Source organism: Aplysia californica, unplaced genomic scaffold, assembly GCF_000002075.1.
Source record: "Aplysia californica isolate F4 #8 unplaced genomic scaffold, AplCal3.0 scaffold00766, whole genome shotgun sequence".
In the NCBI taxonomy this organism is placed as follows: domain Eukaryota; kingdom Metazoa; phylum Mollusca; class Gastropoda; order Aplysiida; family Aplysiidae; genus Aplysia; species Aplysia californica.
The window spans coordinates 337,093-351,956 of record NW_004798036.1 but is presented as its reverse complement, the minus strand read 5'-3'; the positions used below and the strand labels follow the sequence as shown (position 1 = coordinate 351,956).

At 42.4% G+C, this 14,864-nt stretch overlaps 1 protein-coding gene across 1 annotated transcript in view; it reads right to left on the bottom strand.

Moving 5' to 3' along the window:
- LOC101845431 (periodic tryptophan protein 1 homolog) overlaps positions 1–14,864 on the bottom strand; it is a 25,918-nt gene that overhangs the window by 1,833 nt on the left and 9,221 nt on the right. The window contains exons 7-13 of the mRNA XM_013088569.2: positions 14,149–14,279; positions 13,436–13,500; positions 10,774–10,870; positions 9,542–9,603; positions 5,631–5,761; positions 3,427–3,548; positions 2,557–2,659 (exon numbers count right to left, since the gene is read on the bottom strand). Coding sequence (XP_012944023.1) covers positions 2,557–2,659; positions 3,427–3,548; positions 5,631–5,761; positions 9,542–9,603; positions 10,774–10,870; positions 13,436–13,500; positions 14,149–14,279 — 711 coding nt within the window. The remainder of the gene's footprint in view (positions 1–2,556; positions 2,660–3,426; positions 3,549–5,630; positions 5,762–9,541; positions 9,604–10,773; positions 10,871–13,435; positions 13,501–14,148; positions 14,280–14,864) is intronic.

Genomic DNA, 14,864 nt, shown 5'->3' with positions numbered 1-14,864 from the left:
GATTAAAGAACACAAAAATTGTAAGTTTTTCAGTTTCCAAGGACTCTAAAACAATGGAAGTTACCCAACTTTGGGGGCCATTTTCTCGCAAATTTACCTCTGAAACCAGGCGACACACATGTTCTTCAATAGCAAACATCTAGACTTCTATTCAAGATCAATCAGTATTTTTTCACCGAAAGCGAGGCAAATGAACAAGCTTTCAGTTGATACCAATAAGTTCACATGCTCAAAAATTGATGAGCGCCTGATTCCACCGCGTTGTGACACAAATGTGTATTTTCAGAGGTTAAAAAAACAAACCCAAAACAAAGACAGACAAATAAATGCACAAACGTGTATTCTCGCATAATTTACCATAAGTCACGAAGATAATAAACCAGTGTATTTTTACCTCTTTTTAGGTACCAGAAACTAAATGTTCAAAGTAGCTGTATGCCAAATTTATCTGTTCCATATGAAAGGCCTACATCTCCTGAGAATTTTGATACCATTCTTTAACCTCTCCGTCAACTTTTAAGAAAATGGTAGCTGTTTTAAATATGATCAAATTTGCTGAAGTCGCCAACTGGCTGCAGCCCCATGTTTTTACAGACAATAAAAGAGTACCAGGTGCACCAAACATCTCCACGAGCCTAATTCTTTTCAAGAGTGTGAGATCAATACAAATCAGTATTTTATCGCCGCAAACACGATGATCTGTCGTAATTATGACAAAAACACAAAGCGTTGAACCGGCCAGTGCCGCACCCGCTGCGAGTGAATCGGCTCTATACTGTAGGGTACCGAGTGCTCCCCGTGTGGGGGGGTCACATGCTTTCCGAACTTCGCGGAAGGATTGAGGCAAAACAATTCTGAGCTGATTATTTTATTCCAAGAGAAAGAGAAACTGATCTTTCTAATGGTAATCTTTTTGAGCTGGTATTTTACATATTTTGTGTGAAAAATGATCTTCGAAAACTTAGACGGTATTTTTAAAGGCTTTCTATTTAAACACCAAAGGCCAAAAATATACCGCAGGAAAGCCCTATAAAAGCTCTACAGTTTTTCACCAATGAAAAGACGGTATTTAATCATCAATCTTTCCGCGAAGCATTTGAATGCACGCATGTTAATTTTCTAACCAGCAGACCATGCATTCCGACCGCGAGGGGCTTCGCTTTCTGCAGCGATTCTCCAGCTCCTAATAATCGGATATATATACAACTAACACCATTGTAACGAGAAAAAGCTGAACTTTTATAAGGTGCACAGCATTTGATGTTTGATAGCGAAAGAGCGCAGTAACAGACCCAGATTTCACTGAAACCACGTGCTCGGAAGGCTGTGAGTGCCCTCGAAGCTGTGTTTACGCTACCTACTCTTTTATGATAAATTGTGTATGACGGGTGGAAATCCAATTCCATGAAAAAAATTTGATCTTCTACAAATCTGTTCAGGTTTCTTCAACAAGCACGAGAAAAATCAGAGGGCTCTGATTTTATCAGAGTAACTTGGCAGGTCTGAAATTGTAACACCCCCCCCCCCCCCCCCCCAAAAAAAAACCAGGTATGAAACAACTATCAGAAAAGCCAAAGAGGTTATATTTAGCAGTAGAGTTTGTAACAGTGATGTCCCCCACGCAAATGAACGGGGGCTGCGTGTGCCCGCTCTGGGATGCTGAACCTTAAGGGCAAGGCATGTGCACTTCAACAGATGGGTGAGTGCTTTTCGAGACTCACGTGGAGGCGTCTCGGCAGTTTTAGGAGGAAATCTACAAGCTTGCACTGGAATATGGGGGCAGGATGGTGGTTAATATAACAAGAGCTTGTGGGGAGAGGGATGGGGGCTCGGATTGTTCATGTAAATGGGGGGGGGGGGGGGGGGGGGGGGTCGATGAAGGTAAGAAGGCCCTCATATCTGACCTCACTGCCGCGAGCTCTAGTGTTATATATATATTCTGTTTTGTCATAAATTGTGCATTGGCCCCTGGCGTTGAGGGCGAGCCGTCATAATCCAATCACCTGTCGTTGTTGCTAGGTAGTCCCTCCAACTGATCATGTTGCGTAGGCTGTTGACCAATAGGTACCAATTTTCAGCTGCTGGTGAGGTAAGCGTGTGATCCCTCATAACCCATAAGCCCCGCCCAGAATTCATACACAAATCGTAAGTGAGATGAGTGGTCACTGTTACCCAGTCTGTAACAAAGCAACAATTGACGTCGTCGCTCGTTCTCCGAGTGGTGGCGACCTATGTGTTCATTTTAAAATGGCACTCGGTTTTCCTCGTCTGATACGTTTCGTTTTATTGTTACCCTTGCGCAAAATCATCAACAAAATAAAAATAACACAAAATACAAACCAACAACAACAACAAAACGGCTACTTTCGATTAAGACCTCAGACTGGAATGGTTTGTTTTCTTCATCTTGACCAGTCCTGCCTAAGACGGCCACCTGTCTTATACGGCCACTTTTCTCCTCGACAATGGGTGGCCGTCTTACACAGGTTTGACTGTATATATTATATATATTATGTATAACCTCTTTGCAGAAATGTTCAAAGGGGAGAAACTCACCAGCCGCACTCTCTCGGATGTCCCAGACCTTGAAGTCCTTATTGGCACCCACGGCAAACACAAACGGCTCATCGGGGTTACAGGACACACAGTGGAGTATGTCCTGAAGATATCAATGGAACATTTCACATGAAACACTGCTCTCTATCAAATAATAAATAGTGTGTTTGTGTGTGTGCTTGTTTGTGTGTTTATTTAGGTGTGTATGCGCGTGTGCATGTGTGTTGGTTGTGGTGGTGGGTTGAGGGAGGCCAAATAGCTACATCACAGTACAACCATATATTGAAAACTTGAGCATGGGTCCAACCTTCCCCTTTTTCATCAAAAGTATAAACTCTTCAAAAAAATCAATTGCATGTTGAGGCCAGTAAGAAACAGAGCAATTAATGCTCTATGACCAATCATTCTGAGACATCCTGTACTTTCAAAACTTTCAGCACATCATTTTTAAAAAATTCCATTTTTGGAAACTTCATCCATCTCATCAAACTCCAATGAGAAAACGATAAACAAGGGGTCAGAACCACATTCAAAACGATTTTACTAAGGAAACCATGGAGTTGTAGACTCAACATATAAAATGTCCAAGCTGTAAAACCAACAAGGAAGCATAAAATGAACAGAAAAAGTAAATCAATGGGAATTTCCTATTCCAAATAAACTGCACAAAGAGTAGACAGAAAACATTGTTGTCTGTGGCGTGATGATAAGGCTCGTCGCTGACACATACAGAAGATGTGAGTTTGATTCCCATGTGGGGAGGTTTTTATCGTAGTGTCTTTGTCAGCAGGGATGTTGTATCTCTTTCAACCCCCGAAGCAGCATGCCTTCTAAAAGTAGTAGATTAGATGTTGCTGAGATAAAACGTACCATGTGAAGTTTCCTGCTGAGCACAAGAGAGGGCTTGTTCCCTTGTACGTCCCACACCTTGAAATGCTTGTCTGGCGAGGTTGTCACAACAAGACCGGGGATCTGAGAGCTGAAGCTCAAACCTGATGGGAGTGGGGAACACAATAGATGTAGCAAACAACAACAACAATAATAATAATAATAATAATAATAATAGTTTGCCTCAAAACGCACCATGTCACCATGTGAAGGTTCCCGCTGAACACAAGAGAGGGTTCATTCCTTTGTAGGCCTACTTGCAGCAAGCAAAGGCAGCACTGAAATATATCCACAGGTGCAGACCATACCAGAGCCCCAACACTAACCATAATATGCTTAACAAAAAGTGAATCATTCAAGTCGACATTTAAGGCATGGTCAGCTGCTCAAGGTCAGATCTTGCCAGGCAATAGGAACAAAAAAACACAGCAGAGCCTTTCAGTTGCTCACTTCTCAAAAGTTAAAGAATGAAAAGAACAGCTCAAGTCAAAACTAGGGTTTCCAATCCAGATATGCAACAATGATGAATGAGTCTCACTTTGGATCCCGGTACAATTCAAACTCACTACAACCACGCCATAACATATGTGAGTCAAATGAGGGGTAAGTCAAGCCATATTTATTACACTTACGGTGCAACCAAATGTTCTTTTTCTCCAGTAAAGGATTCATTGCATTAAGCCGCTTGCTTCACTCAATCCCACTTAAGGCTAAGGCCTTAGTCTGATAAGACCCCCCTCCCCAAAGAAAAGAGTTATAATTTCCCATGAAATTGAACAATTTTTAAATATAACGTTTACAAGAGCAACCAAACAATATAAAAACACCAATTAAAAAAAACTGTAAAAAAACTACAAAAGATTATTATAGACTACTGAACTTTTATTTCAAAGAGCTGTCTACTCCTGTCCCCATTTTCTGGTTGGTAAAGAATGACTCACTAAAGTTTACTTCTATTTCTAATCTCTATTTCTTTGTCATTGGTGTTTGATTTCTAAAGAACCAATATGTTCAAAAGTCTGTAACCTAGTTTCTGTTGTACCTATGCAGAGAAACGAAAATGTCAGCAGACAGAAACCTGACCCAGGCAGTGAAAGAGAAGCTGCTATGCAACAATGGGACGTTTACATGGGATTGAGTTCAAAGAAGTCACACCATAGAACAGGCCTAAGGGCATGTTCAGCAATGTTTAAAGATAACAGGCAAAATTTCAAAATAAATGCAAAGAAACAGGTATGGAATTATGCCATTTAGAATCCTGTACTTCAGCACAGAAGGTTACTGTTCAGGCACTTAATCAGCTGCTGGTACTGCATGCTCCCCGAGAAACCGAGAATGTTTCTGAATGTTCTAGGGTCTGCTGGGGTAACAATAGTTGTTTAGAGCATAGAGCATGGATATTCCCCTATATATATATAAATGCAATTATCATTATTATTTCTGTCTTTCACTCACTTGAGCCTGAGCTATTTTTACATCCAACAACCATTGCAGCCAGACAGTTTTGGGGTATATTGAATTGTTAACCACAAATGACTGTGAAAGCAATCATAATTTTGTTTAAATGCAACAAAAGAAAGAAATGCTCTCACAGAAAAAGAGAACGGCATCTAATTTGTCCAAATAGTTTTTATTTTATCAATATTTTGAAAAGGCGATGTCTGGGGGTTACGCAATTTTGTTTTGCACCCAATTTGTAATAAAACCATCTATCGCAGTGCAGCGGTGACTAACTTCGTCTATTACAGCTAAAAAAGTATCACACGTAACTTCAATGAATTTTTAATGAAACGAAACAAGCGAGTCAACTGTTGGCTCGCTGTTTCCCGCAGCTTTTAACCAAAATACACTGGAGATATCGATCATTAAAGTGAATCCCGTATACATACACAGGAACTGGCTCAAGTGATGGCACGTAGGACCAAAGGGCGAAAAACTGGCTGAATTGGAAATATCAAAAGAAACTAAGGAACAATAAGCCGGCGGGAAAATCGTGCCAGCTAACGCTGCACTAAGATGACATCGATCGAAAAAGTGAGTCCAGTAAATACACGGGAACCGGCTCAAGTGATGGCATGTTGGACCAAAGGGCAAAAGACTGGCTGAATTGGAAACATCAATAGGAACAATATGCCGGCGGGAAACTGGCGCCAGCTTACGCTGCACCAAGACAAGTTCTCTCTCACCTGTCACCGCCTGCTCGTGGGCCGACAGTGTGTACACGGGTTTGTCTTGCCGGATGTCGACGCAGTACAGGTTGCCTTGGTCTGTGCTGGCCTGAGGACACACACAGATGGGGATATACAAATTATTACGTCGTTTAGTTTAGTTTAATAAGAGTTTTACAGAGCTCGCAACTGCATGAGGTCATATGATGAGCGCGTGGAAAATTATGTCTTAGAAGGGATGGTAAGACACAGATTCTACATTCTATATTCTATACAAAAATGTTTGGAGGGGTGGGGGGTATTGACATATAAATATATACAATTTATATTGCACACAGAACATAGATTTAATAATAATAATAGATAATAATAGATAGCATTTGTATAGCGCATATCCCCGCTCAACAGCAGGCTCTATGCGCTTTACACTATATTATTACCCCAGCAGACCAAAGAACACTCCGAAACATTCTCAGCTTCCCGGGAAGCATACAGTGCAAGCAGCCGATTAAGCGCTCAAACACTAACAAACTGACAAGATCTTTCGCTGTCTATAGCCCGGTACCCATTCCCACCTGGGTGAAGTGAGGAAAATTCGTGTAAAGTGCCTTTCCCAAGGACACAACGTCGGGTCCTTAACGGGATTCGAACCCACAATCATACAATCAGGTCTATGGGATGGGAAGACACACATAAAAATTCTATGCAATTATTGTGTGTGTGTGAAGAGGGGGGGGGGGGGGGGGAGAAGGAAAGACACACACAGAGTTTAGCTTTAGTAGAGGTTTTACAGCGCTCGCAACTGCATAAGGTCATATGAATATGAGCGCCAGAAGATTAGAGGTGTTACAAGAGAGTAACAAAGATAAAATAGAAAAGGGGGAGATAAGGACGATAGATGTTTGATAGGAAAGAAGAAGCAGACCACACCACAGCACCCGCCAACCACCCACACAGATAGAGAGATTATGGCTAGGGGGATGGTCTGATACAGATATTGATACAATAATGTCTGGGAAAAGAGACACTGAGATATATATAGAAGATACAAAAATATTTGGGGGGCAAAGATACATAGATATAATACAAAACTATCTAGGGGATGGGAAATGGCACAGATATATATAACAATAGATACCATATACTGACAATACAGTATTTTCAGTTTTGGTAGGGAGCAGAGGGATACAAACAATGACCTAATAGAAAGGTCAAGATACTTAATAAAAATTCTCCCAACACTGCTGAGGAATCAAACCCATGTTTTTTGTGTGCAACGACAGGGTGCCTACTTGCCACACCACAGAGTTTTAGTTTTAGTAAGGTTTTTACGGTGCTCGCAACTGCATAAGGTCATATGAGCACTAAGCGGTGGATGTCAACAGAGAAGTCCAAACGGGGAATCAGGCTTACTCTGCTCACCTCTCCTGTTTCAAGGCACCCCGGAAATAGCAATTCACAAGAGAGTGACAAACATACAAAAGAAGAAAAGGAAAAACGACGATAGTTAGAATGAGGAAAGAAAAAGCAGCAATTCCCCCTATGTTGTTTCGGCACAGTATGTTGCATGACATTGATAAGTCAGCCCATTTACAATTCTACTGTGCATAAGAACATGTTAATACCCCCCCCCCCCCCCCCCTTGGGAATGGGCTAAAGACACTTTAGCCCGGAGCACTGCTGGGGGGGGGGGGGGGGGGGGGGGGTTTTTTTTTTTTGGGGCCCCCCCAAAAATGAAAAGGGGGGGAAGGGGCCCCCCAGGCCCCCCCCCCTTCCCCCTCCAATTGCCAGGCTTTCCCCCCCCCCGGGGGGTCCCAAAGGCAAACCCGGGGGGGGGGGTTTCCCCAGAAACAAAAGGGAAAAAAAAAAAAAAAAAAAAAAAAAAAAAAGGGTTAAAAAAAGGGGCCTTTTCCCCCGGAGAAATTCGAAATTCCACATTTATTTACAAAACTTATACATATATTTGGGAACAGTTAAGTTACCACAGAACTGAAAACCCAAGACTCAGGTTTGAATCTTTTTCGCTAAACCCAAAGATAGGAAAAAAAGTTTTCATATGGTTGAAAATGCATGACAAGAACTAGAAATCAGGTGTCCAACATTCATGGGCAGGAATATTATAAAGATTAGAAACAACCCGTAAACACAAAAAAGTTATATATATACAGTAGTCTCCGCCTAAGATCCCACCGCTTACGATCCCGGTTCGCTTAAGATCCCGCTGTTTTAAGAAAACAGAATTTTTACTATACAAAAGTCACCCCTAAGATCCCGCTCTGATTCACTCTGAAGGTCGACATTCGGCTAAGATCCCGCATTTCAGATCATAATTTGCGGAACAAAAACCGCGGGCAGGCATAGCCGATCAACTAAGAGTGAAAAGTTTGAGATCAATAAACTGTCCGTCGCGTCAAAGATCAGTATCAGCCGCTATCGTGAATATGATCACATACACGTTGTAAAACTCGATGAAGCGATACAATGTTTGCCCCAGACGGGATCACACCGGGATGTAAACTGACCTACACAGTTGTTTTCCCCACGCAACCGCACTCACACCTGAGCTCTCCCCCTAAATTTACATCACACGCTGGGTGGGTAGGGCCTACACGTTCCCTCAAGGCGGGATCACATCGAACCGTGAACTCTTCCCCGACCATTGCTACAGTTGTCTCTACTCCCGAATTTGCGAGACAGACTGAATTTTAATTGGTGTATTCACAACGTAATGGTGTGTAATGACAAAGGCGGTTGGGGGGAGCTATAAATTTTTGACAGGTAAAGGGGAGGGGCAACTGGATAAGCGTACATCTTGAGACTCATGATAGGATAATAAGTGAAAATGGCATACCTCATGCCACTAAGCACTGTGATAGGTTATCAAGGTCTGAGGCTAAAACAGCACCTGGACAAGGATGGCTGGTGCCTCTATAAATAAATCATTGATGGTCTGGTCAGGTTATCAAGGTTAACCACTCTTTGCTCGCCATACGTCATAAACCCACAAAGCGGTCACGTCAGTTCATTTTAGAGTGGAGGGAGACCATTTTATGGATTTATAGTGTAAAGCGCATAGAGCCTGCTGTTGAGCGGGGATATGCGCTATACAAATGCTATCTATTATTATTATCGTGAGCCTTAATATGAGTCACCATAGATTTTTCCCTGGGTTCGTCGGTTAAGATCCCGGTTCGCCTAAGATCCCGCATTTCCTTGCTCCTGAGCACCGGGATCTTAGGCGGAGACTACAGTATATATATATAAATAAAAATTTTAATCCAGAAAACATAGGTCCAAATTGCAAAAGGTACAGCAGGGGGTGAGTCACGTCTTTGGACAGACAGATCTCATTTACTGTCAGAAGTAGGAGGAACAGTTCCGTCGCTGCAGATACCAGGGGCCAGGTCACAGGGGAATACATTGTGTTTCAGTTAGCGTTATACAGCATTTGCAACAATTACATTATATAAGCGCCGAAGATTAGAGGTGTTGCTAGAGAGAACCCCTCGACATCCTAAGGATACCAGAGGAAGGAAAAAATAAACAAGTAAAGTAAGCTAGAGAGAAACAATCACAAAAAAGAAGGAGGAGGAGGAGAGATTAGGACGATAGATGTTTGAAGGAGCAAACCATAGCAGAGCACCTGCCAACCACCCACGGTGAATACATTGTCCTGGTCTTGCTTGCATACAGTACAGTGCTCATGAGAACAGATGCCAAGACCTTACTTTGACATGAACAAACACGCATACTTGGGGACTACTGTTCAACTAAGGTAAAACAGCAATAACGAGAAAAGGAGAAAGAGGGGGAGAGGGAGAGAGCAAGAGAGAGATAGAGAAAGCAAGAGAGAGCGAGAGATAAAGAGAGCGAGTAAGAAAGAGGCTACACATTTGGTCATCAGCACAAGCAACAAAGAAATATCTTACTTGTCAAAAGATCCAGTGAGCAGGGACTGAGACTCCACAGGATGCCACGCAACACACTGAACCTTGAATAGAGAATTCATTACACCCATAGATTAGATAGGAAAAAAAATATTTACCCCCCCCCCCCAAAACAACCCACTGATACTTAAGGTTCTAAGGTCAAGAGCAGGAACAAGACCAACAAGGAAACAAGGAAGAATTTTTAAAATGGGATAATGGGGCTCTTGTGGCCTAGAGGTTAAGATGTTGACCTCTTATTCAAAGGTCCCGAGTTCTAATCCTGGTAGCGACAGAAAAATATTTCTTTTAAAAAAATTGTCTCCTTTCACCTCCATTCCTGCTCTCTAGCATTGTTCTGTCGTCTGCTTTCGTCTCCTCTTTCTGCCCCCAACCCCTCACCTCCTTTGCCCCCTCCTCTGGGCTCTTGACTCTTTCTACTGCTACTCCTTAACTCCTTCTTACTGCTGTCTTTCAGCAACACCCCTGATCTTCTGGTAGGAAAGATCTACACCTAGCCTTCTCGGACAAGGGCAAAAAAACTCAGAGGGCGCGTGTGCAAGTTGTGAATGTTAAAGATCCCTTGGTGGTCTAAAATCAACAAGAGTAGGCTTCGGCCGCCACCCGGGCAAAATTCAAAATTCCCTACCAACTGAAAAAGTGTAATGTGTCCTGCGCGCTCATATGACCGTAGGCAGTTGCGAGCGCCGTAAAACACTTACATTTTTTTTTTCTTAAATGGGATATTCATCACAGATGACACCACAGCACACCAGTCGAACCTTCTGTGCTCGGAAAAAAATCATGCCTTTTAATATTTAGTTTTGGTAAGAGTCATACTGCACTCACAACACAAATAGCGCATTGAAGTGCTCATGATTAGGTGTCACTACCAGAGAGTAACACACCAAAAAAGGAGAGATAAGGCCGATAGATGTTTGATGGGAGAAAAAAAGAACAAACCACATTAGCGCACCCGCCAACCACCCAGAAAAAGCCGTCTGCACAGCTTATGGAGAAGTCACTCTAGGAGGCCTGGCTACCTGCTGAAAATTTTGTTTTAGTCAGTAAGAGTTTTACGGCATTTGCAACACAATAACATATATAAGTGCCAAAGATTAGAGGTGTTACAAGAGTAACAAACACAAAAAAGAAGGAGGGGAGATAAAAACGATAGACGTTTGCTAGAAGGGAAGAAGAAGCATATCACACCAGAGCACTCGCCAACCACCTACCTGCTGAGAATGGTGAGTCAGCGTGGAGGCCGTCTTCCCCTCGGCCAGGTCCCACAGACGGACTGTCTGGTCGGCGGAGGCACTGGCCAGAACATTCCTGAAACAAGAATCACGTGGTTCGATAAATTTGCCGCTCCACAGTCACGGGGAAAGTCAGGGTTCCTGCCATGAGCTCCCCACCAAATTCAAAGAGACTTTAAGGAGAAATTTTTGAAATTCAAGGAGATTTGGTCAAGAAATTCATGCAGTTTTCGACGGCGCACCAAGAGCAGTAATACAGGAAACAAAAATTCAATTAAAAAATTTTGTTCGTGTCCAATCCGACAAGATTCAAGGATTTTTCAAGGAGGTTCCTCAAATACAAGGAGTTTTCAAGGACTCCTTGAATTCAAGGAGGCTGCAGGAACCCTGGTAAAAACTGGGTTGAATTATGGCACAGGCAAAGTACTGTTCTCATAACTAGAAATTTGTTATAGGGGACTCAGTAGCTTAACTGGTAGGGTGTCTGCCTGTCACCACAGAGGTCCAGAGTTCGATCCCCATCAATATCATTTTTTTCCTTCCTTTTTTTCAAACCCCCCCCCCAAAATCATAGCTTAAGTAGGATCGAGCACCTTGTCTTCTCAGATAAGGATGAAAAATTTTTGGAGGTCCCATATATCGAAGTATTGTTCATTAAAGTTCCCTTAGCAGTTCTAATACATTTTAGTTAGAAATGAGTAAGCTCATTAGGCCAGCGTCCACGAAAAAATAAAAATTAATTCCTGCCCAAAAAATAAAGTCACTCTATTAGCTAATCGGTATAAATGTTCAGAGAACTTTCAAAAAGAGCACTTGGCTGCCTTTCAGACAAGGGATAGTCTATGTTATATGTAAATAAAATGAGCATAACCAGTTGAACCTGCCCTGACGGCCACCTCTATAAGACGGCCATCTGTACAAACGGCCACTTTCCATTTCTCCCCTTACATTTTTTCTATAAGTTAACTGTGTAAAACGGGCACCTGTCAAACGCGGCCACCATATTTTAACACACAACCCTTATCACACCAAGCAATAACACCTGTCTTAGATGGCCACCTTAGTGACTCCATTCTGTTTTGTCATAAATTGTGCATTGGCCCTTGGCGTTGTGGGCGAGCCGTCATAATCCAATCACCTGTCGTTGTTGCTAGGTAGTTCCTCCAACCGATCATGTTGTGTTGGCCCTTCCGACTGTTGACCAATAGGTAACAAATTTTCAGCTGCTGGTGAGGTAAGCATGTGATCCCTCATAACCCATAAGCCCCGCTCAGAACTCATACACAAATCGTAAGTGAGATAAGTGGTCACTGTTTACCCAGTCTGTAACAAAGTAACAATGGACATCAACATGAACTTGTGACAGAAGCGTCGCTCGTTCTCCGAGTGGTGGCGACCCATGAGCTTGTTTTACCATAGCACTCGGTCCTCCTTGTCCGACACATTTCGTTTTATTGTCGCCCGTGACAAAAGCAGCAACAAAAGAAAAAAACAGAAGAAAACTCAGCGAAAACAACAACAACAACAACAACAACAACAACAACAATGCGGCTATCTTCGGTTGGGACCTCAGAAAGGAAAGGTTTGTTTTCTTCATCTTGATCAGTCCTGCCTAAGACGGCCACTTTTCTCCTTGACAATGGGTGGCCGTCTTACACAGGTTCGACTGTGTATATGTACCATTTAACTGCACTGTAAGTTGAAGAACTTTAAATACAGTTAGCTACTCCCGGAGCAAAGACATTCATTCTCATAACGCACAACAACAATGAATATTTAATTTCTTGTACATAAACTCCCTCCCTCACCCCAAAACCTTCTATTCTATTTTTTTTTTCTCTTCAAAAATCTTGAGAAAACATGACCCTTCAATGGCTAATCAAAAACAGCGAGTGAGCTTTTAGACAAACTTGATGTAACCTTTCAGAGTGTCAAAATCTTTTCTTTCCCCTGTTTTCTCTAGTGCCATTTTTCGATTGTATTCAAAGGTGGTTCTGTATAATGATAAATTAAAAAGCTGCACTGCACAAAATGAATCAACTTTTCACAGGGGGGGGGGGGGGGTAGACAAGGGCTAAGGGAGTTGACCAGCAACCACCAACCTAGGGGGCTCTCGTGGCCTCGATGTTAAGGTGTTGGCCTCTCATTCAAAGGTCCGGGGTTCGAGTCCGGGTAGTGACCGTAAAATTTTCTTCTCTAAATTTTGTCTCCTTTCACCTCCTTTCCTGCTCTTTAGCAATGTTCTGTCGTCTGCTTTCGTCTCCTCTTTCTGCCCCCACTCCCTCATCTCCTTTGCCCCCCTCCTCTTGGCTCCTGATTCTTTCTACAGCCTTTCTACTGCTACTCCTTGGCTTCTTCTTACTGCTGTCTTTCAGCCACACCCCTGATCTTCTGGTAGTAAAGATCAACACCTACCCTTCTCGGACAAGGGCGAAAAATCTCAGAGGGCCCGTGTGCAAGTTGCGCATGTTAAAGATCCCTTGGTGGTCTAAAATCGATATGAGTAGGCTTCGGCCGCCACCCGGGCAAAATTCAAAAAATTTCCTACCAACTGAAAATATAAGGTGTGTCCCGCGCGCTCATATGACCTTATGCAATTGCGAGCGTGGTAAAACACTAACACAAACAAACAACCACTAACCTGACGTGTCTGTTCCACGACAGGTCCAGTACAGCGTCCGAGTGTCCTGTGCTTAGAGTTTCTTTCTGGAACGGCAAAGAAAAAAAAATGTTGAACACGTCTGAGACCATCTCAACAGTTACCCAGAAGAGAGTGCCCAATTAAAACAGCAATTTGTTTCTAGGAGTAAATCAATGCGTGGGTGCACGCCTCCGATAAACGCCGCTAAATTACGTAAGAAATAATGGTGTCAGTCGGAGTCTTCTACTCGGCCATCGAAAAAGAAGCACACTGACACAATAACGGTTATTTAGTGCCTGGTAAAAGTAATGCAAACAGACAGGAACACAAGAGGAAAAGAAAAAAAAGTAGGACCTATCACTGCTGCTATCCTTCAACTTCCTGCAACATTACTAGTCTTTCACACACACACACCTAGCAAAATTGGTGAGACCCTGAAATGGTTTTGTCATAGGTATGAATTTGGCTATGTATGAGTTTTGAATGATAAGAATATATATAATATAAAAGAAAAAAATTCTGGACCCCATAACTTGTTCACAATGCATGAGCAAGATTGTAATTAAAAGTAAAGTGGTGTCCACTTAATAAACTGACAATACGAAATCCACAAATATGACAATGACCAGCATCGTTCATAACTGAACACCAGCAGTAATTAATGAGAGTTTAAAAAAAACAAAAACAAAACAAAACACAACCAACATAAATACCTTTTTCATCTTTTTCTTCTTCTTGATAGGTTTGACCCCCTCCAAGATACTGACTGGCTCTAGAGAGTCGACGACATCAAGATCCCACAGGCTGATGTCTGGCTCCATAGTTCCCATGGCAACAAAATTACCTTCAATAGGGGCGGGGGGGGACAACAACAACAACAATGCGGCTATCTTCGGTTGGGACCTCAGAAAGGAAAGGTTTGTTTTCTTCATCTTGATCAGTCCTGCCTAAGACGGCCACCTGTCTTATACATGACCACCTGTCTTATACATGACCACTTTTCTCCTTGACAATGGGTGGCCGTCTTACACAGGTTCGACTGTGTATATGTACCATTTAACTGCACTGTAAGTTGAAGAACTTTAAATACAGTTAGCTACTCCCGGAGCAAAGACATTCATTCTCATAACGCACAACAACAATGAATATTTAATTTCTTGTACATAAACTCCCTCCCTCACCCCAAAACCTTCTATTCTATTTTTTTTTTCTCTTCAAAAATCTTGAGAAAACATGACCCTTCAATGGCTAATCAAAAACAGCGAGTGAGCTTTTAGACAAACTTGATGTAACCTTTCAGAGTGTCAAAATCTTTTCTTTCCCCTGTTTTCTCTAGTGCCATTTTTCGATTGTATTCAAAGGTGGTTCTGTATAATGATAAATTAAAAAGCTGCACTGCACAAAATGAATCAACTTTTCACAGGGGGGG